The 27,170-nt window shown below is 46.9% G+C and overlaps 1 protein-coding gene across 2 annotated transcripts; it reads right to left on the bottom strand.

Annotated features, from left to right (window-relative positions):
* On the bottom strand, positions 1 to 25,367 carry xpnpep1 (X-prolyl aminopeptidase (aminopeptidase P) 1, soluble). Of its 2 annotated transcripts, none has more exons than XM_007903627.2 (20): positions 25,297 to 25,367; positions 19,632 to 19,756; positions 17,254 to 17,317; positions 16,764 to 16,868; positions 15,563 to 15,655; positions 15,078 to 15,221; positions 14,632 to 14,727; positions 11,737 to 11,818; positions 10,356 to 10,566; positions 9,196 to 9,285; positions 8,041 to 8,091; positions 7,521 to 7,579; positions 7,177 to 7,254; positions 6,619 to 6,690; positions 6,055 to 6,115; positions 5,189 to 5,258; positions 4,358 to 4,531; positions 2,662 to 2,738; positions 1,040 to 1,138; positions 1 to 287 (listed from the first exon to the last, which is right to left on the bottom strand). In XM_007903627.2, exons 2-20 carry the CDS (start codon positions 19,746 to 19,748, stop codon positions 168 to 170), a joined length of 1,863 nt encoding a protein of 620 aa, XP_007901818.1. In that variant the 5' UTR covers positions 19,749 to 19,756; positions 25,297 to 25,367; the 3' UTR covers positions 1 to 167. The 2 variants fall into 2 exon arrangements, with proteins under 2 accessions (XP_007901818.1, XP_007901817.1); XM_007903626.2 differs by lacking the exon at positions 25,297 to 25,367 and adding an exon at positions 20,218 to 20,417.
* Positions 25,368 to 27,170: the final 1,803 nt, after the last annotated feature.

Below are 27,170 nucleotides of genomic sequence, written 5' to 3'. Positions count from 1 at the left end.
AAAAGTATGAAATAGTTTACTTGTACAATTCACATTCTCAACCATTTCGTTGCAATCAGAGGTCGTGTTGGGTGTATGGGACATGCTGTGTTTATGAGTACAGTAACTGTACATCAGTCTCATTGGTGTATTTATTGAGTGCACTGTTTTGGTCAGACACAGGCATTTCAGCCGATCGATTCGGTTTCCCTGAGCAGCCAGTGAAGAGCTTCCACTTTCCCCTGCTTTTCCAGCTCAGGCCTGAGCACCTCCCTGCACAACTGGTGGTACGAATTGATCCAAGCGAGCTGAGGGGCAACAGATAAAGACAGCGATATGGGTCACACAACAAAATGGGAAGAGAACACATACTCTGTTGACCATGGCGGTAACACTTAATTTCTAAGACGCTGTAGGTGGGAGTGGGAGCTGGGGGTGGGATCATAGGAATTATCATAATAATAATCCTTGCATTTGATATAGCGCCTTATCATGTTGTTGAGACATCTCAAAGCGCTTCACAGAATATATTGTGAAATGGATTGATCGTGTCCCACAAACAGTTGTAGATTTTTTTTATTACCCCCAGAAAGCGATCTACCAATCGACTAACAACCGGGTACCTAATTACTGTTCGGTAATCAGAGGCATATGGAGTAAGGAAACTTGCCTAAGGTTTATCCCCGCCCGGGAATCGAACGAGTACCCTCTCGTTTGGGACGAGAGAGCACTAACCACTACTCTACGGGACTCCACAGAATTACAGGGACCAGGAGGCAACTCAACCCAACAAGCCCTATCTACGAGGTACTGTTTCATCCCAATCCCTAGTCCCTGCTGTTTCCGCCAACAGACAATAGCAGCAATTTTACATTCTACACAAGATATCCAGTCACCCGGATCAGGTTAAGAGCAAGAGACAGGTAGTTAGTTCAACAGAATGGAAGCCAATACAATCCCAGATTAAATAGGTGATGAAAGCAGTAGATGTGATCAAATTAAAACAGTGAAGCAAATACTGTACAATGGAGTAATGTTATATACCAGTTTCTGTCCTCACCTCTTTCTGTGTAAGCAATTCAATCTTCATCAATTTGGTCTGAATCGGAAACAGTGTCAAGGGTTCAAATTTCAGACTCCCTCTGTCCAGGAACTGGTACTGAATGGAAACAAAGTGGAACTTTTTATTCGAGCAAATCATATTCTCCTCCACTTGTGGCCTTAATGTCTTAGCTGCAGGTGGGAACATGGTAACATTACCCCCAGAAAAGCGATCCACCAATCAACTAACAACCGAGGTAAACAGAGGCGCGTGGAGTAAGGAAATTTGCCGAAGAGTTTTGTCCTGCCCAGGAATTGAACCCAGGCCCTCTCGCTTGCGAGCCGAGTGCTCTAACCAATCCACTACAGGACTCCACATTCATCACAAACAGAACAGCCTTGGCGCGAGGCTACCAGTGGGTTCTGTTTGCTTCAGTCGAAGACAAGCCTTCAAATAGCATCGGATCATAAATTACTCGGCAATGTAATTACCCAGAACAGAGCCCTACTTATCTAGTAAGCTGCAGGTTGCCGAGGGTCAGGAACATATGAGTGAAGCCCAAGCCTTCACATGTCTAGGTCCTAGTTGTTTATATAAAGGCTACTATATAAAACTACTTCAACATGCAAGCTAATATCCTTGCCTTAGCAATTCATTTAGTATCACTGGACATCTGTGTTAAGATGCTGTTTGCCAGCCTGTGGTGATGCGAAACAAAAAATCCCTAAGATGGTGGTCAAATTCGCTGCCAGAGTCATTAACACCCCAAAGCTGTGCGCACGTGTGTGTGTGTTTTTTGAAGGATGAGAAAAAGTCACTCTGTATTTAGAGAGGTGCTTCATTAAGATAAAAATGTAATAAAAGTCAACGTGAACATTTATATTAAAATTGTTGAACTAAGTGCCCTTCTGACAGTCCGCCCACCAGTAAATGCTCTGCCAATAGAGCTGTGATCATTCAGCCTCATGTCCTGGATCAAGCAAGTGGAATCTGCTCATCGCAGACAGTCGCTGAAACTCATCATCGTGCTTAAGAGTCTCCAAACCAACACTGAGGGCTTCACGTAGAAAGCGGACAGTGTTGATTCTTTCAAAAGCAAATTAGACGGATTTTTTTTAGGAAATAATATCTCGGGGCTACGGTATATAGTTTTGGACATGACAAGTGCAAGCGATTGACAGGATGGCGGAAGGGGAACTGGATGGAGCTTGGTCTTCTTTCATCTAGCAATTCTTATGTTCTTGTATGCACGCCACCTACACACCGGAATCTCCCCATAACTGCAATGGAATGCGTAATCTCTCTTCCAGGAGGGTCGCACATCCTCCTGACGTGAAAGACGCTTTATAAATGTTGTTGCTGTGATTATTTATTTCTTATGGGAGTGGGGGGGCGGGTGGAGGGGATCAGCCGGGAGTCTGACACACGCGGAAACCCATCACCGTTGCTTAAGAGTATCCAAACCAAACTGAGAATTCCATGCATCCCACCTACACATGGAAGTCTCAGAGATAGATTGTTGGAATGGAAAGCGCAAACTCTCTCGCTCTCTCTCTCTCCCTGGAGGGGACGCATTCTGCTGACCTATTTCCGGAAAGTATTAAGGCGCAGGTTGGCAGGAGCTGTTATTATTATTGTACCTTGGTTTTTGCCGGGACCACAAGCACAATACTCTCGATGCGAAACCCAAATCTCCCGTCTTCATAATACCCAGGCTCTGAATAATATAGAAAATTATGATCAGTTAAAAGTCCTAAAGATATCAAAACACTGTACCCATTGGGCATGTCGGGTGGCCATTAAGGCGTGAAGAGCAAAAAGGGGGGTAATGCTAATTGAGTTTTAATGCCTTATCTCATATTCTCGCCATTAGCTTTGATAACAATGGAACAAATCAGCTTCTTTTCAAGTCGCACCGCATTATGTTCTTCTCTGGAAAAAGCATTCCGTCACCCTAATAAGATTTGTCTCTGTAACATGAATTTTAATGATTACCGCTGACATAATTATGCCATCAGTGGTGTCTGGCTGAGAAACGGAATGGAGTACAATAAACGGGAAGACTTGGATTTGAATGCACCTGCATTAGCAGGCTTGTGACTTCAATCTTCAGGCAAGTTTACATTCCCTAAATGCAGCGTCAGTGAAGCAATAGTGCTTCCGAAAACATGTTGAGTGGTGGAAAGGAGCATATTATTATAATATAATCCTTGCATTTGACATCGAGACATCTCAAAGCACTTCACAGCATATACTGCAAAGTAGACTGACTGTGTATATTGTGGGCAAAATGCGGTAGCCAATTGGGCACAGCAGTATCCCACATATTTCTCCCTTCTGTCAAGGCAAGTGGCTATCACTGGAACTCCTTGCCTAAATCCCTCCGCCTTGCCCTCTCTTTGCCAGTCTTCAGATCGCACCTGATGACTTTCCTCTTTGGATGTGCTGACGGTAATCCCCTCTCTCCCTGGTTCGTGGTCAAATGACGGCATAATTAAGCACTCCGAGAAGCTACCCCGGTGGAAAGGCGCTGTATAAATGCAAGTCGTTGCAGCTATCAAAGGATCGTTTTAATTTGAAAGGTCCAATTGTTCCTCTAAGTTGTTAAAATATCTTTTATTTGGTGCATTCGTACCCTCAGAAATGCAACACTGCAAACCTTTCCCACACCCGGGCAGGAGCTAAGCTAAATCTTCTTCCATTTCCCTCCCTCTCGCCTCAGCTCCCACTCAGTCATTTTGAGACTTTAGGAGACATTCTCCCTGGATGTAAAGCGCTCTGAGATGCTACACTGGGTGACGGGCGCTATATAGAAATGTAAATTGTTGTTGTTGTCATTGTTTCGAAGAGTCGCTTCATCGCAGTGGGTGGAAGTGAATTTCTCCCAGTGACCCAACAACAATCCCCCCCCACCCCCACAGACAAGAAAACGATCATTTACTTCATGGTCATTTGTGGGACGTTTTGCTGTGAGTAAATTGGCTGCAGGGTTTGGCTATAAATTACACAGTCACTGTGGTTCACAGTAAAACCCTCAATCCGCGACTGTTTGTGGGACGCTGCTGTGCGCAATCGGCTGCTGCGTTCCGCCCACAAAGTACACAGTCACTACACTTCAGTGTATTCTGCGAAGCGCTTTGAGACGTCTCGAAGATGTGATAAGGCGCTGTATCAAATGCAAGGATTATATTATTATTATTATTAAAAGCGCTTTGAGATGTTCCGGACGCTGTGTGCGCCCTCAGCTCCACACACACACACACACAGACACACACCCCCGCCCACACCCCCACCCCGCACACATTGTCTGTAGGCTTTTCTGGGCTTCAGGCTCACCATTACTGAGGATCATCCCAGCCTCCAGAGGCTCGTCTGCAAACGTCTTGTAACTGATGCCGCAGGGGCCCTCGTGGACGTTGAGGAAAGCTCCGACTCCGTGCCCAGTGCCGTGCAGGTAATCCAGGCCGCAGTCCCAAAGCGCAGCTCTTGCAAAAGAGTCCAGGAGGTGCCCTGGTAGGAAGCAGTGCAGGAACGATGAACACTTGTGGTAGGACTTCAGAACAAAATCAACACAACCCCATATCCTAAAGGTTTGAAACTTGTTGTTGAGCTGTACGGGGGGGTGTCAGCCCCGGCTCGGTTGGTAGCCCTCTAGCCTCGCAGTCAAAAGGTTGTGGGTTGCTCACCTCTCTGATTTGCTCACTTCCCAACCTACTACCCTTTGCCTCTGCTCAACTGGCTCTGGCCTCCTGCTTGTCCCTCCTGCCCTCCGCTCCACCATCGGTGACCGCGATTTCAGCCACTACGCCCTGAAACTCTCTCTTTCAATCCCTCCTCCGCCCTTGCCCCCTCCTTACCCATCTTCAGGACGCACCTGAAGACCTTCCTCTTTGACTATGCCTGCAGACACCTTCCCCACTCCAACCCCTACCCCACCCCTCCCAGGCTCGGGATCATGCCCCGCCAATGTCAAGCGATCTGGGATGCTATCCTGCGTGAGGAGTGCTGTGTAAATGCAAGTTGTTGTTGTTCAAGTCTCCCACGTCGGGACTTTGAGCTCACAGTCTCACTCTCACGGAGCTCACAAAGGTGCTGCCCTTTGGATGAGATGTTAAACCGAGCTCCCTGATCAAATGGACGTTAACAATCCTCATAGTAAAGCCTCACCTTTGGTCCCGTTCGGGAAAACCGCAGATCCCAGGGAGATGTGTCCCTTCAACACATAGGTGAAGCACTCCTGAGAACGTCAGAGGTTTTTTTTTAGAACAAAGTACGCAACTAAAAACATATTTCAGGTCTTACACTAAAGGTCTGAAAGTTTGACATTAAGAAGTTCAGCACGAATACTTTCCCCACCATAATCAACTGCACATTAGAGGATCTAAAAGGAAGTTTGGGAGGAACTGTTTTACCGAGAGGTTAGTGTGAATGTGGAACTGACTCACTGCCACAAGCTGTAGTCGAAGCAAAAAGCATCAACGTATTTAAGAGGAAACTCGACACGCACATGACCAAGAAGGGAATAGTGGGGGTGTAGGAGAGGGGATCGGGAGAGGTGGAATAGAAACACTGGTACCGATTAGTTTACGTGCTGTAACATTCTATGTCATTTCTCTGTAAATTTAGAGCCAGGACATAATCATTAATCCCTTCAGGGAGCTCATGGTACAGCTCATGCACCAGCAATGAAGAGACCGATCTTTACCCGTCTAATAAGTGACTGAAATTTCATGGTGCAAATTGAACACGTCGCGAAAATATAATAATCCTTGCCCTTGATCCTCCCAACGTGAAAGGCGCTACACAAAAAAAATACAATTTGTTGTTGTTGATATGGCACCTTATCAAGTTGTTGAAATGTCTCAAAGCGCTTCACAGGATATACTGTAAAGAGTGACTGTATATTTTGTGGGCGAAAACACCACACACAGAACGATTTGAAGACTACAATGTAAACACTGGATTTTGATGATGGTTATAACCAGGTTTGACTTTGCTTTCACCAGTTAGGATCTTATCTGAAGTTGACATACCTTCTCGTAGTCTGTGGGAATCCCGAAATGTACTGTGCGTGTGACATCTGTGGTCCCATCCCTAGTGTACACAAACAACAGCATATCACTCTTACGGAGAAAGAGCAATTTAAACACGTCGCTACGCAAAGAATCAAACGCTCAATGTGGTGTTTTCATATATACATTTTAAGGGACTATTATACTCGGAAAGCAATCTGCAAATCGACTAACAACCGGGTTCTTACTTACTGCTAGGTAAACAGGGACGTGTGGAGTAAGGAAACTTGACTAACGTTTTGCTCTGCCTGGGAATCAAATCCAGGTCCTCTCGCTTGCGAGGCAAGTGTTCTAACCACTACGCTACAGGACTCCAAGTGGAGTGATCCTCACGAGGTTAATTACCCACCACGGGTATGATCTTCCCCATTCTCTCAAAGACTTTAAACCTCGACGTGCAACTATCACTTACGTTGAAAAAAAAATCAAAAATATTCATATTAATTCTTCACCAGAAAAAAAATAAGGCATAATTAAGATCTTCATTACCTAGGAAAAGTTAAAAAAAAATTGACATCGTCTTACTTGTACTGTGCACCAGAATCCAGAAGGTAAATTTCATTCAGTGACAAAGTTCGGTTCGTCTCTGGGTTTGGGCTATGAAAAGAAAAAAAGAGAAAAAGAAACGGTTCAAATAAAAATGTACGTCGTGTCCCAAAGAAGAATACACAGAAAAAAGCAACATTAGCGCCCGCCACAAACCAATAATAATAATAATAATCCTTGCATTTGATACAGCGCCTCATCACATTGTTGAGACGTCTCAAAGAGCTTCACAGGTTATATTGTAAAGTGGATTGACTGTGTCTTGTTGGTGAAACACGACAGCCAATTGGGAGGGAGAGGAAGTATTATCCCCGGAAAGCGATCCGCCAAACACCTAACAACCGGGTTCCTACTTAACGCTAGGTAAACAGAGGTGTGTAGAATAAGGAAACATGCCCAAACATTTCGCTCTGCCCAGGAATCAAATCCAGATCCTCTCGCTTGCAAGGCGATTGCTCTAACCACTGAGCTACAGGACAACACCAACACCAGCCAGCAATTCACCCCACATCACAACTCGCCCTGTAGAAGTCTTACCTGTAATGGATGATGGCGCTGTTTGGGCCTGTGCTGGAAATGGTGCCAAAACTCAAGTCCATGAAATTTTCTTGTTGGCTGGGAAAAACACACACACACACAGCAGGAAGAGTGAGCGTGAAAGTTTACGTCCAAGGCACACTTTGTGCTACAGAATTAAATAAATACCTCCTGTTATAAAAATAACCACGTTGCATTTGCTACAGCACCTTATCACGTCTCTGAGACGTTTCAGAGTGCTTCACAGAATAGACTGTCAAGTGGAGTGACTGTGCATTTTGGAGGGGGAAGAGGACGTGAAATGTTCACAAAACATTTAATACATTTCTTTAAAAAGCACTGACCTGCGGAATTCGGCCGCCTTGTTAGCAGCACTTATTTCAGTGACTTTGCCTTTCGGAACCTGTAAACATTACAATTTAAGTAGACGCGTGAGGCAATGGCAATTTCCCCCTCCCAAAAGCAAAACCGGGCACATGGCATTGAAGAAGCGAGCGGGTCCCAATCAAGCCCTCCAACACCCCGTCAGTGAATACACTCTCCTGCGAGCTGTGCAGAGAGAGAGAGAGAACAATCCCTGGTGCGTGCTGAGCGAGCAGACCTCACCCAGGACAGTGGTAGACGCGGCGAGCAGAGGACCACTGCTAAGACCTCGCCTTATCGTCTCATTCAGAGGGATGGCACCTCTGACAATGCAGCGCTTCCCCCCCCCCACCCCAGCATTGCACTGGAACGTCAGCCTAGACTACGCAAGTTCAAAGTCCCGGCGTGGGGCTTGAACCCACCACCTCCTGACTCAGAAAGGGGAGGAACAGGAAAGGGGGAGGGGAGGGGAGTGGGTAGGGAGGGGAGCAAGTTTCTTACCTCCTTCTCAAGCCAGTTGAACAGTTCACAAAGAGCCACAGCATCCTTAATCTGGTGATTAAAAATAAAGGTCTAGTCAACACCTTTCCGTGCGACCTTGGCTTTTTTTCCTTTGTATGTTTAAGATGCATCTCTGTGAGACACCATCACAATGTGAAAAGAACTGTGTTGCATACATGGCACATCATGAAAAGCATGTGGAGTCCCATGACTTAGTGGTTAGAGCGCTCGCCTCACAAGTGAGAAGACCCGGGATCGATTCCCGGGTGGGGCAAAACCTTAGGCGAGTTTCCTTACCATGTCCCAAACAGGTTTGTGAAATAATTTAGTCCGCGCAGTACAATTAAAGCAAAGCAAATAGTAAATATTTTAATTTAGCGCTCAATTTACTGAGATAATGCATTCTTAATCAAATTATGTTGGCATTTATATGAATATTAAGCAGAATTAATCACTTAGACACATGCAAATACAATTCAACTGGAAAGAGATGCTATGCTATTACAATCAGCCCCTCCTCCCCCCTACCCTCAGCGTGGTGCTCTATTTGATCAGCAAAAAATAAAAATAAGTATTTTTTTAAAAAAGTCACAAGAATGTACATCAGTTTGTTGCAAACCCCCAGGACGCTGTACAAATGAATTGTTCCGAGTTAATTCAATAATAATAATAATCCTTGCGTTTGATATAACGCCTTATCAGCTCGTCAAAATGTCTCAAGAGCGCTTTGCAGAATATACTGTAAAGTGGAGCGACTGAATACTTTGTGGGTGAAACGCGGTAGCCAGTTTGTGGACAACATGGAGTGGGTCATGGAGTGAGTGACCAATTTTATTTGGGGGATTCCTGGCCAGGACACCGGGAGAGAGAAACTTCCTTCTGTTTTCGAATAGCGCCGCGGGATCTTTAACGCCCAACTGAACAGGCAGACGGGGCCTCGGTTTGACATCTCCACTGAAGGACGGCACCTTCGACAATGCGATGCCCCCACCCTCCAACACTACATTGGAGCGTCTGCTTAGACTTAAGTGATTCCAAGTCCCGACATAGAATTGGAACCCACAACCTTCTGACTCGAGACGCGAGAGTGCTACCCACTGCGTCAGGCTGACAACGGCGTCAAGACATGAAGTTCAACATCTGTCCATTACTCACGTGAGCATTCCGCATGCCTTTAATCTCCGTGGGGTTCTTCACTGCCTTTGCCATGCAAATAGGCGTGTAGATGGTCTGCAATCTATGCATCTGTTGTCGACGATATATAAACAAAGAAAAGTTCATTTTGTGTATTTTTTTTGGGGGGGGAGGGGGGGTATTGGACTGTAATACGATCAAATATTACATCATTTACATTATTTTGGAGAGCACTGGAAGCTGACTTCTGAAAGAATAGTTTCCTTCTGTACAGGGAGAGTGTACAGGGAGAGAGAGAGAGAGAGAGAAGGGAAGGAGGGGAGGAAATAATAATAATAATCCTTGTATTTGATATAGCGCCTTATCACGTTGTTGACAGAATATACTGTGTGTTTTGTGGACGAAACACGACTGCCAATTGCGCACAGCAGTGTCCCACAAACAGCCATGGATTGAGTGACCAAAACAATTTTGGGACAGGGAAGAGAGGGAAAAAGAATAAAATGATTTAAAAAAAAGCACAGATTTTTAAAAAATTTTAAGGAAAACTTTGCACTGGTAAGATATCCAACATACAGTGGTAAAAAAAAAGGGATTGGAACAGACTGGCTAAAAGCAGCAGCTACACAGCACAGCTTAATCAATGGCTGTCAATGGGAAGCAGCCTTCAGGCAATATTTAGCTACTCACTGCGTCAGAAATCATGCAGCAACGCAGAAAGCAAACCATCGCCGCAGGTCTATGTTGGTCCCAGTGACCCTGAACTCTGCAGTAGTCCTCTCGAGCAGCATCTCGCATACCGAGAAATCGCTGCGCTGCCTCTAGACACATTCGCCACTCCACACGCGTTTCATTCTACATTTCTAAGTCAAGACGCCTGGGCTCCACCTGGGCTTCGCTAACAGGCTTGCGAGACAGGAGGAGGCTGGACGTGCCACTTTATTGGACTAGGGCGCTGCTATTTAGCCCATTTCCTTGCCATTTCCCTACAAGCATCTTATCGTATAAACAAGCCATCATCTACTGCCTTCAGCGCCGTCAATGCCCTTCACTTCCGCAACCCACAACAACAACTTGCGTTTATATTGCGCCCTTCACGCCGGACGGTATCTCAGAGCGCTTAAAACCCAGTAGCCTTTCCTGACGGGTTAGTGATGGGTTACATCGGGCACCCTATGTACCTTTGGGATAGCTTCGGTCAAAGCCTGGCTGGCTTTGCTACTGATCCAGATTCTTTCCTTCATGCTCAGACGGGCTCCGACGGTCTGGAGCTCAGTCAGAATGGATTCGTACGGGTGCACCTGTATCCTGAACTCGGGTGCCACCTCCCTGTCCAGCTGCAAGTGGTCTCTCACAGCCCGGTCTTCCATGTGCTTCTCATTGATGAACAGTCTGCGGTGAATCAATGGGGGAAAACTGGAGCGTTACAGAGGTAAAACTTTTTTTTTCTCCCCTAAGAGTCTCAAACGTTAGTTTACTCATTAAATACACACAATGGCTTTATGGTGAACCCTGTGAAGCGCTTTGAGGCATCTCGACGCAGGGTAACAACACCAGCAACAAATTACATTTGTACAGCACCTTTCAGGTCAGGAGGACATCCCAAGACACTGGGACAAATGCAGAGATTATTATTATAATTATTATTACAATAAAACATGTAAAGTCCCAATACTTTATAGCAATTGGTGCAAAGTGTAGGTAAAGTTAGCGACTTGGTTTTGGTAGGCAAACGACACAACAGCTATTCCTGCGCAGAGCAAGGTCAACACATACACTGCAGCGAACGAGCAATTCATCTGGAGGATTGAAAGTAAAGGACGCCAGGAGTAACTCCCTTCTCTTTCCGCAGAACGTTGTGGGAATCTTTTCAGGGGTAGGAGGGACTCACAAAATATTACAGCACAGAAGGATGCCATTCAGCCCTTCGTGCCTGCCCAATCAGTCCCACTCCCCTGCTCTTTCCCCATATCCTTGCAAATTTTTCCTCTTCAAGGACCTGTTTTATTCCTTAATCTAAAGGACGTCACCTCTGACAACGCATCGCTGCCCCACCACCCCCCCATCCCCCAACACTGCACTGGAGCGTCAACCCGGACTGTGAGCTCGTATCCCAGCGTCTTGGGACATCCTCCTGACGTGAAATGCGCTAAACAAATGTAATTTGTTGTTGCTGCTGTTGTTGTTCTATCCCAACATGGGGCTTCAGCCCACAACCTTCTGACGCAGAGCCAAGAGTGCGATGGGAGTGGGTCAGGCTGACAATGTCTAAGTAGCCTAAATAGCTTTGGAGAGTTACGAACATGTATGTCTAACCTTCCATTTGATCGGTCATATCGAAACTGCCCCCAGTGTATAAGTACAGAACATGGTCGAAGCAGTCAGAAACTCGTCAGCTGATCTCTGCTGAGATTTCAGCAGCCATTTATGTCGGTGTGGGGTGCGGGGGAGAGGGGGGGTGGGAGGGAGAGGAAGCGTTAAAGATAAAGCTTTAAATATTTCTGAAGTCCACCAAAAGAATGTGCTGAAGTGAAAATCAGTGAAAGTGAAAGGGTGAGTTACCTGATGTTCTTACTTCCGACCAAAGCGAAGGCAAAGAACAGTGGATTGTATTTGATCTCGGAACCACGGAGATTGAGGAGCCCTGTGGGGGAGGGAGGGAGGGAAGGAAGGAAGGAGAGACAGCCAGAGGTGGGGGAAGAGAAGAAAATAACAACATCAAACCATATCCACGTCTTTCAAAATCTTAAAACACTTTGATCGTGTCTCCTCCTCTCAATCAAAGAGTCAGGCTTCCTGGGTCATCCAGTGTAACTTAGTGGTCAGAGCACTTGTAAAAGATTCGGATGGAGACGACCAATATGGGGGTGTAATAATCCAAGGTTAATTAAGTAATGCAAACAGTTTAATTTATTCTTAAAACTGAGACCATAGGTACAGGAGAATCGATACCGATTCCACTGGGAACTGCGCTGACCCTCAACACAACTCCAACTATTTCAAAGTTCCACCTTTCTTTTACCTGTTTCTACCACCACCCCCCCTTGTCACAGACATAGCCCCCACCCTTCGCAGGCTGCTAGCGAACTTTGAGCAGGCTCTTTTTGCGTGGGAAAATAACTGATAAGGAGAAAGAGATATGCACAGCTAATTGGGAGGATTCCTTTCCTGTTTCTTAGGCTTGAGCTAATCAGATGTCTAGGAGTGCACTTCTCTCTCTGAGTCTCCTTGTTTTCACATCTGCACTCAAGAACATAATTACTCAACTCTTAGATGGTAGGATGACAATGGACCCAGGCACCGAGCGAGGGAAAGTTATTAGGCCAATACACCTTTATCTTTGCTAACACTAATTGGCACACGTACCCTCTCATGGGCCCTAAGTTAGTCATTAAAAACACACAGCCTTGTCCGTGTCCCAATAACTAAGGAATGCTATGCTGAACAGATTATAAGTGTTTGGTTATATTTTAAAAGTATACTAATCAAAAACCTTAAAAACAGTAAGCATCACAAATATAATCTTACACACTCGCCTCGCAGGCGGGAGGACCTCGGTTCAATTCCTGGGCAGAGCAAAACCTTAAGCAGGTTTCTTAACTCCACAAGCCTTTGTTTACTTAGCAGTAAGTAGGAACCCTAGTTGTTAGTCGATTGGCAGATCGCTTTTGCAGGGGTAATAATCCCTTAAAATTAAAATAATAATTTGGTCACTCAATCCACGACTTTGTGGGACACTGCTGTGCACATTTGGCTGTCATGTTTCGCTCACAAAATATACAGTCAATTCACTTTACAGTGTATTCTGCAAAGTGTTTTGAGACGTCTCGTAGACGTGATCAGGCGCTATATCAATGCAAGGATTATTACTGATCTCAAAGGTCCAGGATAGGCCAGTGTTTATACCCAGTGCTCAAAGAATGCCATCAGCTAAGCAATGCTGTACATTCTGGTTCAGCGGCTTTCTCCAAACACAATTTGCTGACGTAAAAAATAACATGACAGCAAGTGCACAGGGGAATTCAGCATTCCTGGGGTCTAAAGCACAGTGCTCCTCGGGTCAAGTATTCAACATCTGTGGCTCTGCTAGTCAGCTTTGCACGACTCGAATGCACCCTCCAGTGGCAAAGCAGGCATAGATGCAACAGTAATACAAAGCAAGCTGCCTAACTGAACACAGCGAGGGGTTTGCATATCTTGAAGAAAAACATTTATAAGTATTTTTTTTTGAACAAATTTTTTTTCCAAACAAACTTTATTTATGGGGCAATTTAGTGCAACAAGGCTGAACAGACCACCACAATGACAACTTGCATTTGACGGCGCCATTCACTCAGGTAATGTCTCGGAGCTCAACATCCAAATAGTATGGTCACAAACCACTAAATCTATTGGGTTTTCCAATATGACTGTTCTGTAGTAGCACAGAACGAAGCCAAGAGTCGTCAGCAACAACAACTTGCATTTGTATAGCGCCCTTCACGCGGGGCAGTGTCTCGGAGAGCTTAAAAAGTGGTGCCCACAGGGTAAGGGGATTACAAAGACAATGTCCCTTCCTTTCAGAGGCTTTGTGACCTTCTCCCGACGACTGTACACTGAAGCGTTCTCCTGGGTGCTCACCCAGTGCTTTTCTGCTCGGGAAGCTGAAGTCATTGTCAGACAGGAATTTCTTTCTGAAAACTCAGCAATCAGTCATGGTCTAGCTCAAGCTTACAGCTCTAAAAATAACATCTGAGCTGACAAACGGGCAGCTTCTCTCTGAAGTGCATGACCGCCTCCAAGGAACTGCAAGCCGTCAAATTACATACAGCGACACAGCACGGAAATAGGCCATTCGACCCAACCAATCCATGCCTGCGTTTATATTCCGTACTAATCTCCACTAATTTCCCGAACCCCTCTATTCCCTTCTCCCTCATGCATTCATCAAGCTTCCTCTTAGATACATTGACGCTATTTGCTTCCATCACAGCTTCCGGCAGTGAGTGCCACAGTCACACTCTCTGCACGAAGATGTTCCTTGTAAACTCCCTATTAGTTCCGCTGGTGGCTGTTGCATCTGTGGAGTCCCATAAAGTAGTGGTTAGAGCCCTCGCCTTGCAAGCAAGAGGACCCGGGTTCGATTCCCGGGCAGGACGAAACCTTCGGCAAGTTTCCTTACCCCATGCACCACTGTTTACCTAGCAGTATGTAGGAACCCGGTTGTTAGTGGATTAGTGGCTCACTTTCTTGGGGTAAAATCCCTCAAGAAAAATGCTGTTTCTCAAACTACGACTGTTTTGTGCGACACTGCTATGCACAATTGGCTGCTGCATTCCACCCATAGTCAAACCACTTTAGAATATATTCTGTGAAATGCTTTCAGACATCTCAACCAAGGATAATTAATAATTAAATCCAAGGATTATTATTGCTGCTGCTACATTCACTTTCTTCTTCAAACATTAAGGCACTTACACGCGATCTCATCGAGGGCTGTGACCACCAGCCAAGTGGCTTTCTTCTCCGCTAACTTCTCTCGGAGCTGGATGATCTTGTCCTGCCATGACAGGCCTGAAACACAGTCACACATACATGATAACCACAGCCACGACCTTCAGGGTGGGAAGTCGCTGGGCGTAAACAGTCTGGCGCGTCCGTCCACAAAATACACAGTCACTCCGCTTTATAGTATATTCTGTGACGGACTTTGAGGCGTCTCAAAGATGTAATAAGACACTGTATCAAATGCAAGTATTATCATTATTATTTATGGCTTGTCCCGCAAAGCGCTTCGAGATGTCCTCCCGACGTGAAATCAAATGGAAGGATTATTTTCTTTCATTATCACGACAGAAGATCTTTGCCCGGATACTCAAGAGCAGGTGAAAACAGGGGGAAAATGTAGCAGGCAGCAGACTCACCTGTGTAACTCAGCTCCATAACCAACAGTGGGTTACAGGGTCGATCTGGTCGGTCCTTCCAAACCGCATCCACCAGGTTTTCTTTGCTCGGCACCAGGGAGTGTCCCACACTCTTCAGCGCTTTAGACAATATCTTCCACTGGTCTGAAAAGATATTATAACACAACCGTATAAACCACAGAGCACCAAGTTGCAAGTCACACGTTTGCGCCTGCAACTGCACAGTCGACTGTGGGACGCTGCTGTGCGCAATTGGCCTCCGCGTTTCTCCCACAAATCCTGTGAAGCGCTTTGAGACGTTTCAAAGACGTGATAAGGCATTATATCAAATGCAAAGATTATTATTATTATTCTTTTCCATATGTTCAATCCAGAAGGACAAAAAGTTGTATTATTATTAAAGGTGCTATATCAAAGGTAAGGATTATGATATTATGAATAAAGATAATAACAACAACAACAAACAGCAGCCGGATTGTACTGACCCGCTGCAATAACGAAGGGATCCACAGCAACCTTTGAGCCATCAGGTAGGACCTTTATTAGCCAATCTTCCTGGCTGGGGGTCATCTTCAAACCTGCAATTCAAAGGTAAAGCCGATTGAGAAATAGATCTTTGTGTGTGTGTGTGTGTGTGTGTGTCTGTCTGTCTCTCTCACACACATATAATCTACAGAGCAGTAACCCAGAGAGATTCACGCTTTGATAGGACTCGCGAGCATTACAACCTGCTTTGTACAATGAAAACACGTCTTCACAAAAATCAGCGCTTGACAAGGCACTGTAGCCAGTGATTGAAGAGAACTCTCATGTATCTGAAGCTTCTTAAATGAGAACATGAAAAGGAAATTGTCCTGTTCGACCATTCCAGTCAAAAAAACCTCATTAGTATTGATTTACAGACAGAACAACAATAAAATTACATTTGTAAAGTGCCTTTCACGTCGGGAGGACGTCCCAAGGCGCTGGACAGACAGAGTTACGGACCCGAGCTGAGGGTCGGGGTCAGGGAGGGTGGAGGGCATGACGGGGGGAAGCAGGGAGATCAAAAGCACGGTCGAAGAGGAGGGTCTTGAGATGGGTCTTGAAGGAGGCAAGAGAGGGGGTGAGGAGGAGAGGCAGCAGGATGGAGTTCCAGAGGGTGGGGGCAGAATGACAGAAGGCCCGCCCGCCAATAGTGGGGTGAGTGAAACAGGGGACATGAAGCATCCTGGAGCCCACTAAGCGGAGGAGCAAGCAAGATGGTAGGGGGTTAAGGGAGGGAGGGAGGGAGGGAGGGAGGGAAAATTGGGTTAATTTTTTATATGACAGTCAGTCGCTGCACTTTACAGTGAAGCACTCCCGACATGAAAGGCACTGTATCAAGTCCAAAGATGACTTATTATAATATTATTTTTATTATTGCTGTGTCTTTCGCTCACAAAATACAGAGTCAATTCATTTTACAGCATATCCTGTGAAGCGCTCTGAGACGTCTCAACAACGTGATAAGGCGCCGTATCAAATGCAAGGATTATTATTATTACACGTGGATTTTCAGTGGATTTAATTTGAGCGGAGTCGGATTTCACCGCGACGCTGCTCTTTAGCCCCGGGACGGCAAGCCCTCCTTGGCAATTACAGCGCTCAAAGCACGTGGCGAAACTTAACGCCACGCGCCTTTGGTTTACCCGCTGTCACCCTCACCCGTTTTCATCAGCGTCCAGTTCTTGTCCATTTGCTGGGAGGCCTGAAGAAAGTAACGGCCATCTGTCCACAGGGCTGCGTGCTCCTCAGTTACGATCGCCGTGCCTGCACGTAAACCCAAATCACAACCGTGACTTTTTCTGAGGTGTGCGTGTGAGCGCGTGAGAGTGCGTGCGTGTGGAGGGTTAGCGAGGAGCGAAATGGGCACGAACCTTAAAACGTTTTAAGTTAAACCGGCATCGGACTCACCACATTGCGAGTGGATGCCACGCAGAAACACAGAGTTTGGAAGCAGGCCATTTGCCCCTTCGCATGTACGTTAGCGCTCTGGGACAATACCCTGCGTGAGGGGCAGTCCTGTTCTGTTCTGCTAATCAATTTGTGAGACTCGGGAGTCCACACACAAATCTGGTTCATCGTGGTGGACCGCACTCGTTTACACCACGGGTTTATTATTTTTTTGTATGTGATGATGATAAATAGTTCTGACCTGCGGAGCCATCAAAGCCGCTCACAAATTCACGTCTGCAGTCACACGGGGCTATGTATTCACTCTGGAGAGAGAGAAAGAGACAGAGGGGGGGGAAAAAAAAGGACAAAAGCCCTTTAATTAGATGCAAGCTCCGTGTATGTATTGTTAGAGCTCACACTAAGCTATTCCAGGTTAATGAGCAAAGCAGATTTTTTTTCTCTACAAGCAGCGAAGCACGGTTATTGGCTTCATTAATGTAAATGTCAGATGCTGTAATACATTTTCACGAGGGAGTTCTGACGATGAGCTTAAAAACTGGGGTGAAGGCTGGCAAGCGAGGAAAAAGCAAATCCCATATTTTGTAAAAGCGAAGCAGAAAAACTAAGCTTAATACCGATTATAACAATCTTTGCGTGTGATGCAGCACTTTCACGTTGGGAGGACGTCTCAAAGCACTTCAGAAAATACACTTCAAAGTGCAGTGATTGTTTATGTCGTGGGCACACACAGCAGTGTCCCACAAACAGCCATGAACTGAGTGACCAATTTTATTTGGGGGGGGCGGGTGGGGGGGATTGTTGGCCAGGACACCGGGAGACAGAGAGAGAGAAAAACTAGCGCCGTGCGATGTTTAACGTCCACCTGAACAGGCAGACGAGACCTTGGTTTAACTTCGCATCCCAAACAATCAAGAACGGAGACTGGACGTAAACTAAATTTGTAAAGTATTTACTGTAAAAAAAAGGTAAATATCATTTCCTCATTCACTTCACATGCATCCGGCTTGGCATCAACAACAACAACAAGATTACATTTGTATAGCACCTTTCACGTCGGGAGGACGTCCCAAGGCGCTGGACAGAGTACAGCATTTCAGACCCGAGCTGGGGTTGGTGGGTGAGAGGAAGGGGAGGGGAAGGGGGGGTGGCCGATGGCATGGTCGAAGAGGAGGGTCTTGAGGTGGGACTTGAAGGAGCCTAAGGAGGGGGCGAGGAGGAGTGACTGGGGGATGGAATTCCAGAGGTTGGGGGCAGAGTGGCCGAAGGATCTCCCGCCAATGGTGGGGCGGGTGGGTCAGGGGCTGTGCAACTGAGACTCTTGCCTCGTGAATGTCCCTGCATAAATGCAGGTTGTTGTTGTATCGTAGGTTCATAATAATCCTTACATTTCATACAGCGCCTTATCACATCATCAAGACGCCCACAAAATACAGTCAATTCACTTTAGTCTATTCCGTGAAGCACTTTGAGACGTCTCAATGACGTGATAAGGCTCTATATCATATGTAATGATTATTATTATTATACTGTAAAGTGTATTGACTGTGTATTTTGTGGGAGAACCTTCATATGAATGATAGGCGAAGGGGTACAGTTATGTCAGGCTTGAAAAACTGAGGTGGTTTCCACTGAAATACAGCAGCTAAAAGTTGCCAACTTGGCTGCATCTATGGCTCAGATTTGTGAGTTCAAGTCCCATGTTGGGACTTTGAGCTCACAGTCTCACCCACAAAGTATACAGTCAATTCACTTTACAATATATTCTGTGAAGCGTTTTGAGACATCTCGAAGATGTGATAAGGCGCTATATCATATGCAAGGATTATTCGTGCTATTATTAGTAATAGTAGGTTCCAGTGCCGTAAATGGGACTAGCGCAACAGGCCTGCAATTAAAAGACAAAAATCTTTGAAACGCATCCATGTTTATAGACACTGATTAATATCAAAAGTGAGCAAGATATTTGTTGTGGACTATGGACCAATTAAATGGGATCTAAAATCGTATTTTCTGATCTTTAATCTTTCGTAGATTTGACTTACAGGAACTTAGAGAAGCAGGAACAGGTGGAGGCCATTCAGACCTTCAAGCCTGTTCCACCAGATCAGATCTTGATCAGAGCTTGACAGATTGTTTAATCCCAATACCCTGCTCTTTCACCATAACCCTTAATATCTCAACTACCCAAGTCTCTGCCCATCTCTCGACCCCATTGATTCCGCCAATTCCAGAAACTTTCTGGGGCAGAGCATTCCACATCGTCAGTTTTGACCCTCTTTGTTCGGATTCCCAGGCTGTGTACCTTTGTAAAGGATTCCTCCACCACGGGGAAGAGCCATCCACTATCTAACCTGCCAATCTCTTTCACTGGGAATCAAATTGCCTCTTTAAACTCCTCTGGTCTGCGGAATAATAACCCCAGGTCTACCCAAACCTATCTTCATATCTAAGCTCCATCAGCCCAGGTATTAACCGAGCCAACTTAATTAGCGCTCAATTCTATTTTTAGTGCAACTTGCAAGGTAAAGAACTTTACCCAGAAGAAATAAGAGTGTCAGCAGTAAACCAGCAACGGGAGCCATGGAAGTGAAGGTCAGGCAGTTAGTGCAGTAATACCTGGTGATTGTCTCCTGATGGCACGATCAGGGCTTGAATTGGCTCCTTCGTGTTCTGCCCGTTCCTCATCCCCTGCCTTAGGTGTCGCAGCAACTCGGTCGTGACTTTTGGCATCATCCCTTTTCCTGGAGGATCAAGTCAGAGAGAGAGAATCAGTGACTGAACCTCAACTACAACACACACAGCGACTGCACTTTATAATGCCTCGATGTACTATATTACAGTCCAATGAACACTAACAACTGCAACTGCCATCCCTGGTGGCTTAACAGTTCACTTGGTCACACATCTCATCTAAACTAAACCGTATTGAAAGATGGCATTGCTCTGTGAACTACAGCGATTCCCTGAGTTTTATAACACACAACTAACATCTGTTAACATTAGTTGTGGTACACAATACTTGGAACATTCTCCCTCAATCCCTCCGCTCTTGCTCCCTCCTTCAGGTCGCGTCTTCGATCATGCCTACGGTCACCTCCCCCCCCCCCGGTTCGGTGTCGTGCACCGCCAGTGTTACGAGCTCCGGGGGGGGGCTATTATAAATGCACGTTGTTGTTGTTAAAGGCAGGGAAATATGGCTTACCGTGGCTTTCGATACTTCGTACAGCAAGACTCGGGACGTGTACACCAGAACCTCACTCTGCAAGTGTCCCTCTGCGCTTTACTATCCGACGTTCACTGGCCAATTTCTTAATGAGTCTTTTCTGCCCTACGCAGCATTAAAGAGGCATCTAAACCCTGCAACACATTGAACCTTAACCACCATAAACGTGCTCAAGAGCTGCACCGTGAGTGTTGAGATTTTATTCCATCAGCACAGGGTTCAGCGATGCTAATTAAACACTGTGAACTATGACCGTTAGAAGGAAGAACCATTTCATTGCACTGTAAAGTTCATTTCATAAAACAATGTGTCAACCACTGATACGACTTTTGAAATAAAGCTTTTATTGCTATGAGCCCAGATTGGAGCTGCAGGTCCCAGTTTAGTCTGCACAGTTGAACAACACCAAAGCCCTTTGACTACACTGGGCATTATATAATCAACAACAACAAAATAACTTGCATTTAAAGAGCGCCCTTCATGCAGGAAAGCATCTCGGAGCTCTGAAAAGGAGACTGCCAGCACTTGGTCAATTAAAAGCACACATGTTCAAGACAGTAGAAAACCTGGATTACATGAAGGATTCATTCCTATGTTAATTCTGTGTATACACAGACATTCAAAAAAACAGTATAGGTTAATATAAGTCTGCAACTTTTTTGTAACGTACATACAAAATAAATCTTCCCAAATAAGCACACCAAACAAATCCACCCTTTAAAACACTTGACATAATTTGGCTGCTGTGAAGAAGTTGGTGACCACAAACTGTTGAAAGTAGATTAGATTTAAATGGAACGAAAACATGGATAGAAAAATACCGTACTGAATGCTGATCAGGTCTCATTAAAACTACACAACTGTGCTTATAGTATCTGTTCCAGTGCCATGATTTTATTTTTGCTTCCTCCATTTTCCTATTAAGTAATATTATCATTATTGATAATTAATTATTAATATTAATACTGTTAAGTTTTTCGTTACACGGGGGGTCATGAACAACTGGAACAAGTTGCCAGGAAGCGTGGGTGAGGCCAGGACACTTGACTCATTTAAGAAGTAGCTTAATGCTGTGCTGGTGGTAGGAGGGTAAATATTGGGATGCGTGTTCTGGAGGGATAAGATCGAATGGGCCAAAGGGCCTTCTTCATCCAGATCAATTGTGAGAAGTGTGACAAGCAATCTGTAAATGGGTCACTGCGCTCAGGACAATAATTAATAGAAGCGTTCTGTATTTATGGTGAATAATTAACTGCTTTTCATCAGAACGAGTACTGTATTATTTATCCCCATAGGGCTTCCGCACAATGAGACAGGCGCGCAAGAGCAAAAGGGTTTTTGTTTTGTTTGCGAGTGAAATGTAGCACTCAGCTACTTCCAACAGTTCAAGCGAAAAGAATCGCGATTTTTTTTTTAATCCAGGTGAGATCTTGTACTTCAAAGTGAGGCTTTAAGCGGAGTGTGGTGCTTTGAGATGTTGCTGAAGGCAATCAAGATTCAAGGGTAAAGTACCTTCGAACACAAGATAAAAACATATTCTCAAGCATGCTGCGTCTAAGCCCTTTGTAATCACAGCTCATTTTACCCTCCAGTGATTTTTTTTTAAAGAAAGATTGGGGTCCTACAGAATGATTCGGTTAAGTGTCTCCAGAATCTCTCTTTCTCTCTCTGTAGGAGTTACTGGTAAAATAGCTTAACGTAACTCAATAGAGTCCTGTAGCTCAGTGGTTAGAGCACTCCTCTCAACTCTCTACCCCCTCCTCGCTCCCTCCCTTCCCTCCTCTCACCCTGACCATTTCCCCCCCTGCTCAGGTCCTGACCCAACTGTCCAGCGGCTTGGGACGTCCTCCCAACGTGAAAAGCGCTCTATAAATGAAATCTCGTTGTTGTTGTTGTTGTTGTAGTGGCTGAAGGCATGGCCGACGATGGTGGAGCGGAGGATTCGAAGGGACAAGGAGGAGGCCGGAGCCGGTAGAGCGGAGACAGCGGGTCGCACTGTGAGGAGAGGAGGTTGGAGAGATGGGGGGAAGCCAAGGCGTGGAGGGATTTAAACACGAGAGTGAAGTTGATCCGCTCTGTGACAGGGAGCAATGGAGTTTGGCAAGGACTGGAGAAATCAGGTGCGGAGTTTAGAGCAGGTGAGAATGCGGACGGCAGAGTTTTGGATGAGTTGAATTTTGTGAATAGTGGAGGAGGGGAGGCCAGCGAGGAGGGCGTTAGAGTAGTCAGTTACAAAGCAATGGACAAGGGTTTCGGCCCCTTGTGGAGTGTGAGGTAGTGTCAGTGACGGGCAATGTGGCGGAGGTGGAGGAAAGTGGTCTCAGCCGGGCACCGGATGTGGGGGAGGAAGGATAACTGGGGATCGAACCCGATGCCTACGTTGCACACGGGTTCAGCAAGTTTTAAGGACAAATCGGGTACGTTGAGGAAATCGGAACCACAGGAAAGAAGACGTCAACGGGAGCCAAAGAGTATGGCTTGTTGACGTTTAACGGCAAGAAGTTTACCCTCATCCAGGCCTTGATGTCTGTCAGGTAAGCTGACAGAATATCAGGGGACTGGGGGTCGCAGCTGGAGGAGAAGTAGAGTTGAGGGTCATCCGCATACATGTGGATGTTAACTCCGTGTATGCGGATGACATCACCGAGAGGGGGCATATAGATGAGGAAGAGAAGGGGGCCAAAGATGGAGCCTTGGGGTACCCCACAGGTGACCGGAGGAGAAACCATTTGCAGGAATGTCGTGCTGGCAGTTTTTAAGGCAGGACTCAAACCAACACACCTCGATTTACATAGCCATAAGTAGGAACCCGGTCGATCGGCGAATCGCTTTTCCGGGGGTAATAATCCCTTAAAAAAAAAATGATAATGTCGTCACTCAATCCACGACTGTTTGTGGGACAATTGGCTGTCAGGTTCAGCCCATAAAATATACAGTCAATTCACTTCACCGTAGAGATTCCCTCTCTCTGTGCTCAGGGAGTGGGGGAGTGTCTTGTCCCTTTGAGACGTCTCGAAGACGTGATAAGGCGCTGGACCAAATTCAAGGATTATTAGTATTATTATTATTATTCCCACGATTTGCTAACGCTATTAAAATGAACTCTGTCATCAAATCACAGAGACCAATGCGTTCCCACAGGAGGAGGGAATGGGAATACTTTGTGCTGGACACAATATCAGAATATTATAACACTCCCTCCCACGCGCTGAAGGGTCAGAACCAATATAATAATAATCATCATCTTCATCATCATCATCACATCGATACAGAGCCTTTTACGTTGGGAGATCCTCCCAAAGCGCTTCACAGCATTTTAAAGTGCAGTGACTGCGCATTTTGTGCTACTTTTTTTTATGACCCCGGGGGGTGTGGGGGGAAGCCTCTCTCTGGGGGGGCTGTCTGTCGCTCTCTCTGTCCTCAGGGAGTGGGGGGTGTCTGTCCCTCTCTCTGTCCTCAGGGAGTGGGGAGAGTCTGTCCCTCTCTCTATCCTCAGTGGGTAGGCGGTGTCTGTCCCTCTCTCTGTCCTCAGGGAGTGGGGAGAGTCTGTCCCTCTCTCTATCCTCAGGGGGTAGGCGGTGTCTGTCCCTCTCTCTGTCCTCAGGGAGTGGGGAGAGTCTGTCCCTCTCTCTATCCTCAGGGGGTGGGGGGTGTCTGTCCCTCTCTCTGTCCTCAGGGGATGGGGAGAGTCTGTCCTCAGGGGGTAGGCGGTGTCTGTCCCTCTCTCTGTCCTCAGGGGGTGGGGAGAGTCTGTCTCTCTCTCTATCCTCAGGGGGTGGGGGGTGTCTGTCCCTCTCTCTGTCCTCAGGGGATGGGGAGAGTCTGTCCTCAGGGGGTGGAGAGAGTCTGTCCTCAGGGGGTGGGGAGAGTCTGTCCCTCTCTCTGTCCTCAGGGGGTGGGGAGAGTCTGTCCCTCTCTCTATCCTCAGGGGGTGGGGGGTGTCTGTCCCTCTCTCTGTGCTCAGGGGATGGGGAGAGTCTGTCCTCAGGGGGTGGAGAGAGTCTGTCCTCAGGGGGTGGGGAGAGTCTGTCCCTCTCTCTGTCCTCAGGGGGTGGGGGGTGTCTGTCCCTCTCTCTATCCTCAGGGGGTGGGGGGTGTCTGTCCCTCTCTCTGTCCTCAGGGGGTGGGGGGTGTCTGTCCTCAGGGGGTGGGGAGAGTCTGTCCTCAGGGGGTGGGGAGAGTCTGTCCTCAGGGGGTGGGGGGTGTCTGTCCCTCTCTCTGTCCTCAGGGGGTGGGGAGAGTCTGTCCTCAGGGGGTGGGAGAGTCTGTCCTCAGGGGGTGGGGAGAATCTGTCCTTAGGGGGTGGGGGGTGTCTGTCCCTCTCTGTCCTCAGGGGGTGGGGGTGTCTGTCCCTCTCTGTCCTCAGGGGGTGGGGGGTGTCTGTCCCTCTCTCTGTCCTCAGGGGGTGGGGAGAGTCTGTCCTCAGGGGTGGGGGGTGGGGGGTGTCTGTCCCTCTCTCTGTCCTCAGGGGGTGGGGGTGTCTGTCCTCGGGGGTGGGGAGCGTCTGTCCTCAGGGGGTGGGGAGTGTCTGTCCCTCTCTCTGTCCTCAGGGGTGGGGGGTGTCTGTCCCTCTCTCTGTCCTCAGGGGGTGGGGGTGTCTGTCCCTCTCTCTGTCCTCAGGGGGTGGGGGGTGTCTGTCCTCAGGGGGTGGGGAGTGTCTGTCCCTCTCTCTGTCCTCAGGGGGTGGGGGGTGTCTGTCCCTCTCTCTGTCCTCAGGGGGTGGGGGGTGTCTGTCCCTCTCTCTGTCCTCAGGGGTGGGGGGTGTCTGTCCCTCTCTCTGTCCTCAGGGGGTGGGAGAGTCTGTCCTCAGGGGGTGGGGGGTGTCTGTCCCTCTCAGCTCTCAGTCCTCAGGGGTGGGGGGTGTCTGTCCCTCTCTCTGTCCTCAGGGGGTGGGGAGAGTCTGTCCTCAGGGGGTGGGGGGTGTCTGTCCCTCTCAGTCCTCAGGGGGTGGGGGGTGTCTGTCCCTCTCTCTGTCCTCAGGGGGTGGGGAGAGTCTGTCCTCAGGGGGTGGGGAGTGTCTGTCCCTCTCTCTGTCCTCAGGGGGTGGGGGTGTCTCACCTGCTGCTTTGTCACCGGCTGGAGGCTGACATTGACGCACGTCACGTCACCACGTCGACATACGTCACGGCGCCGCCGCACGTACCTCTGACACGGGGGTGGGGGGGGGAGCCCGGACTCTGGCGCATGCGCGTTAGCTCAAGTCGCCCAACGGCGGATCTGCGCAGGCGCGGGAGAGCGGACAACAACAACAACAATCACAACAACAACAACTACAACAACAAAACCCCTTCACTTACAGTGACATGTCAGAGGCTCTACAGCCACCGTCCTGGACAATGGGAGGGAAGCGCGAGAGCGGCGCTATATCAATGCAAGTTGTCGTCGTCGCTGTTGCCGTCGGTGCTGTCGGTGCTGTTGTTGTCGTCGCCATCGCTGTTGCCGTCGTCGTCGTTGTCGCCGGTGTTGTCGTCGTCGTCGTTGTCGTCGTCGATGTCATTGTCGTCGGCGTCGTTGTTATCGTCGGCGTCGTTGTTATCGTCGGCGTCGTTGTCGTCGTCATCGTCATCGTTGTTGTTGTCGGTGTTGTCGTTGTTGTTGTTGTTGTTGTCGTTGTAAGGGAACGTATGTTGTGGTCGTGTTTCTTATCCGCAAAAATGTCAAGGACGCCGAGAGTCGCAATATTTACGGCTCGTGTAGTTTTTACAGAGCGAAACGTTGGGCAAGTTTCCTTACTCCCCACGACTCTGGTTACCCACCAGTAAGGAGGAACCCGGTTGTTAGCCGATTGGTGGATCGCTTTCCTGGGGATAATAATCCCTTTTTAAAAGAAATTTGGTCGCTCAATCCACGACTGTTTGTGGGACACCACTGTGCACACTTGGCTGCCGCATTTTGCCCACAAAAAATACACTTTACAAACTACTCTGTGAAGCGCTTTGAAACGTCTCAAAGACGTGATAAGGCACTATATCAAATGCAAGGATTATTATTACTATTATAAGTGGAGGGAAATGAGAGGGAACAAAAGCAACAGAATCCAGAGAAGGGTCGAAAAGATAATAGTAATAATAATCCTTGCATTTGATACAGAATTTTATCACGTGTTCGAGACGTCTCAAAGCGCTTCACAGAGCCCTGTAAAGTGAATTGACTGTGTATTTTGTAGGCAAAAAGTGGCAGCCAATTGCGCACCACAGTGTCCCACAAACAGTCGTGGATTGAGTGGACAAATTATTATCATTATTATTTTTAGATGGAAGGATTATTACCCCTGGAAAAGTGACCCGCCAATCAACGAACAAACAGGTATTTACTGCTGGTAAATACAGGCGTGTGTGTGGAGTAAGGAAACTTGCCCAAAAGATGGCAAAGGAGGGAAATCAGAATAAAACAGTGATGCAAAGGTAACTGCAGATTATATCAATGCAGAGAGAGAGAGAGAGAGAGAGTGAGAACATTGGAATTATAGAGGACAATAATGAATTGAGGTAATTGCAGAGAAGAACAATGAGACCGAGATTTGGGAGAGAGGATGGCAATTACAGGGGAAGAAACCAAAACGATTTAATAACACAGGAGAAGAATGGGCAGAAACTCTTACAGGAGAGAGACTGAGAGGACAAAGATAAATAAAATGGTTGCATGAAAAGGGACATTGTGTGGGAAAATGACTTACTATCCTGTTAGACCACAAAACTTGAGTGTTGTATCATGCATAATGTTCATTCGTGAACGGCCCATCCTTCTATAAAATCAAGTCTATCATCATTTAGATCACGACTGAAGAGCTTTCTCATGAAAGGATTTACGGGTGAGAGTGAGGACCTTGAAAGGAAATATCACATTTTGTATGTGTGTGAGGCTTAGATAATGATTGTGTGACTGCACTGGTAACATGAAATGATAACATTAAGAGTCTTGGCGGGTAGGGA

The sequence above is a fragment of the Callorhinchus milii genome, unplaced genomic scaffold, assembly GCF_018977255.1.
Source record: "Callorhinchus milii isolate IMCB2004 unplaced genomic scaffold, IMCB_Cmil_1.0 Scaffold7, whole genome shotgun sequence".
NCBI classification, from domain to species: domain Eukaryota; kingdom Metazoa; phylum Chordata; class Chondrichthyes; order Chimaeriformes; family Callorhinchidae; genus Callorhinchus; species Callorhinchus milii.
This window is presented reverse-complemented; position numbering and strand designations above follow the sequence as displayed.

Coding starts and splice junctions, on each gene's coding strand:
- xpnpep1 (XM_007903627.2), bottom strand. CDS start 19,748: ATGATGCCAAAAGTCACGACCGAGTTGCTGCGACACCTAAGGCAGGGG. Junction 15,222..15,562: donor TCCCTTCGTTATTGCAGCGG/GTCAGTACAATC, acceptor ATATCTTTTCAG/ACCAGTGGAAGATATTGTCT. Junction 10,567..11,736: donor GTCGGAAGTAAGAACATCAG/GTAACTCACCCT, acceptor GATTCACCGCAG/ACTGTTCATCAATGAGAAGC.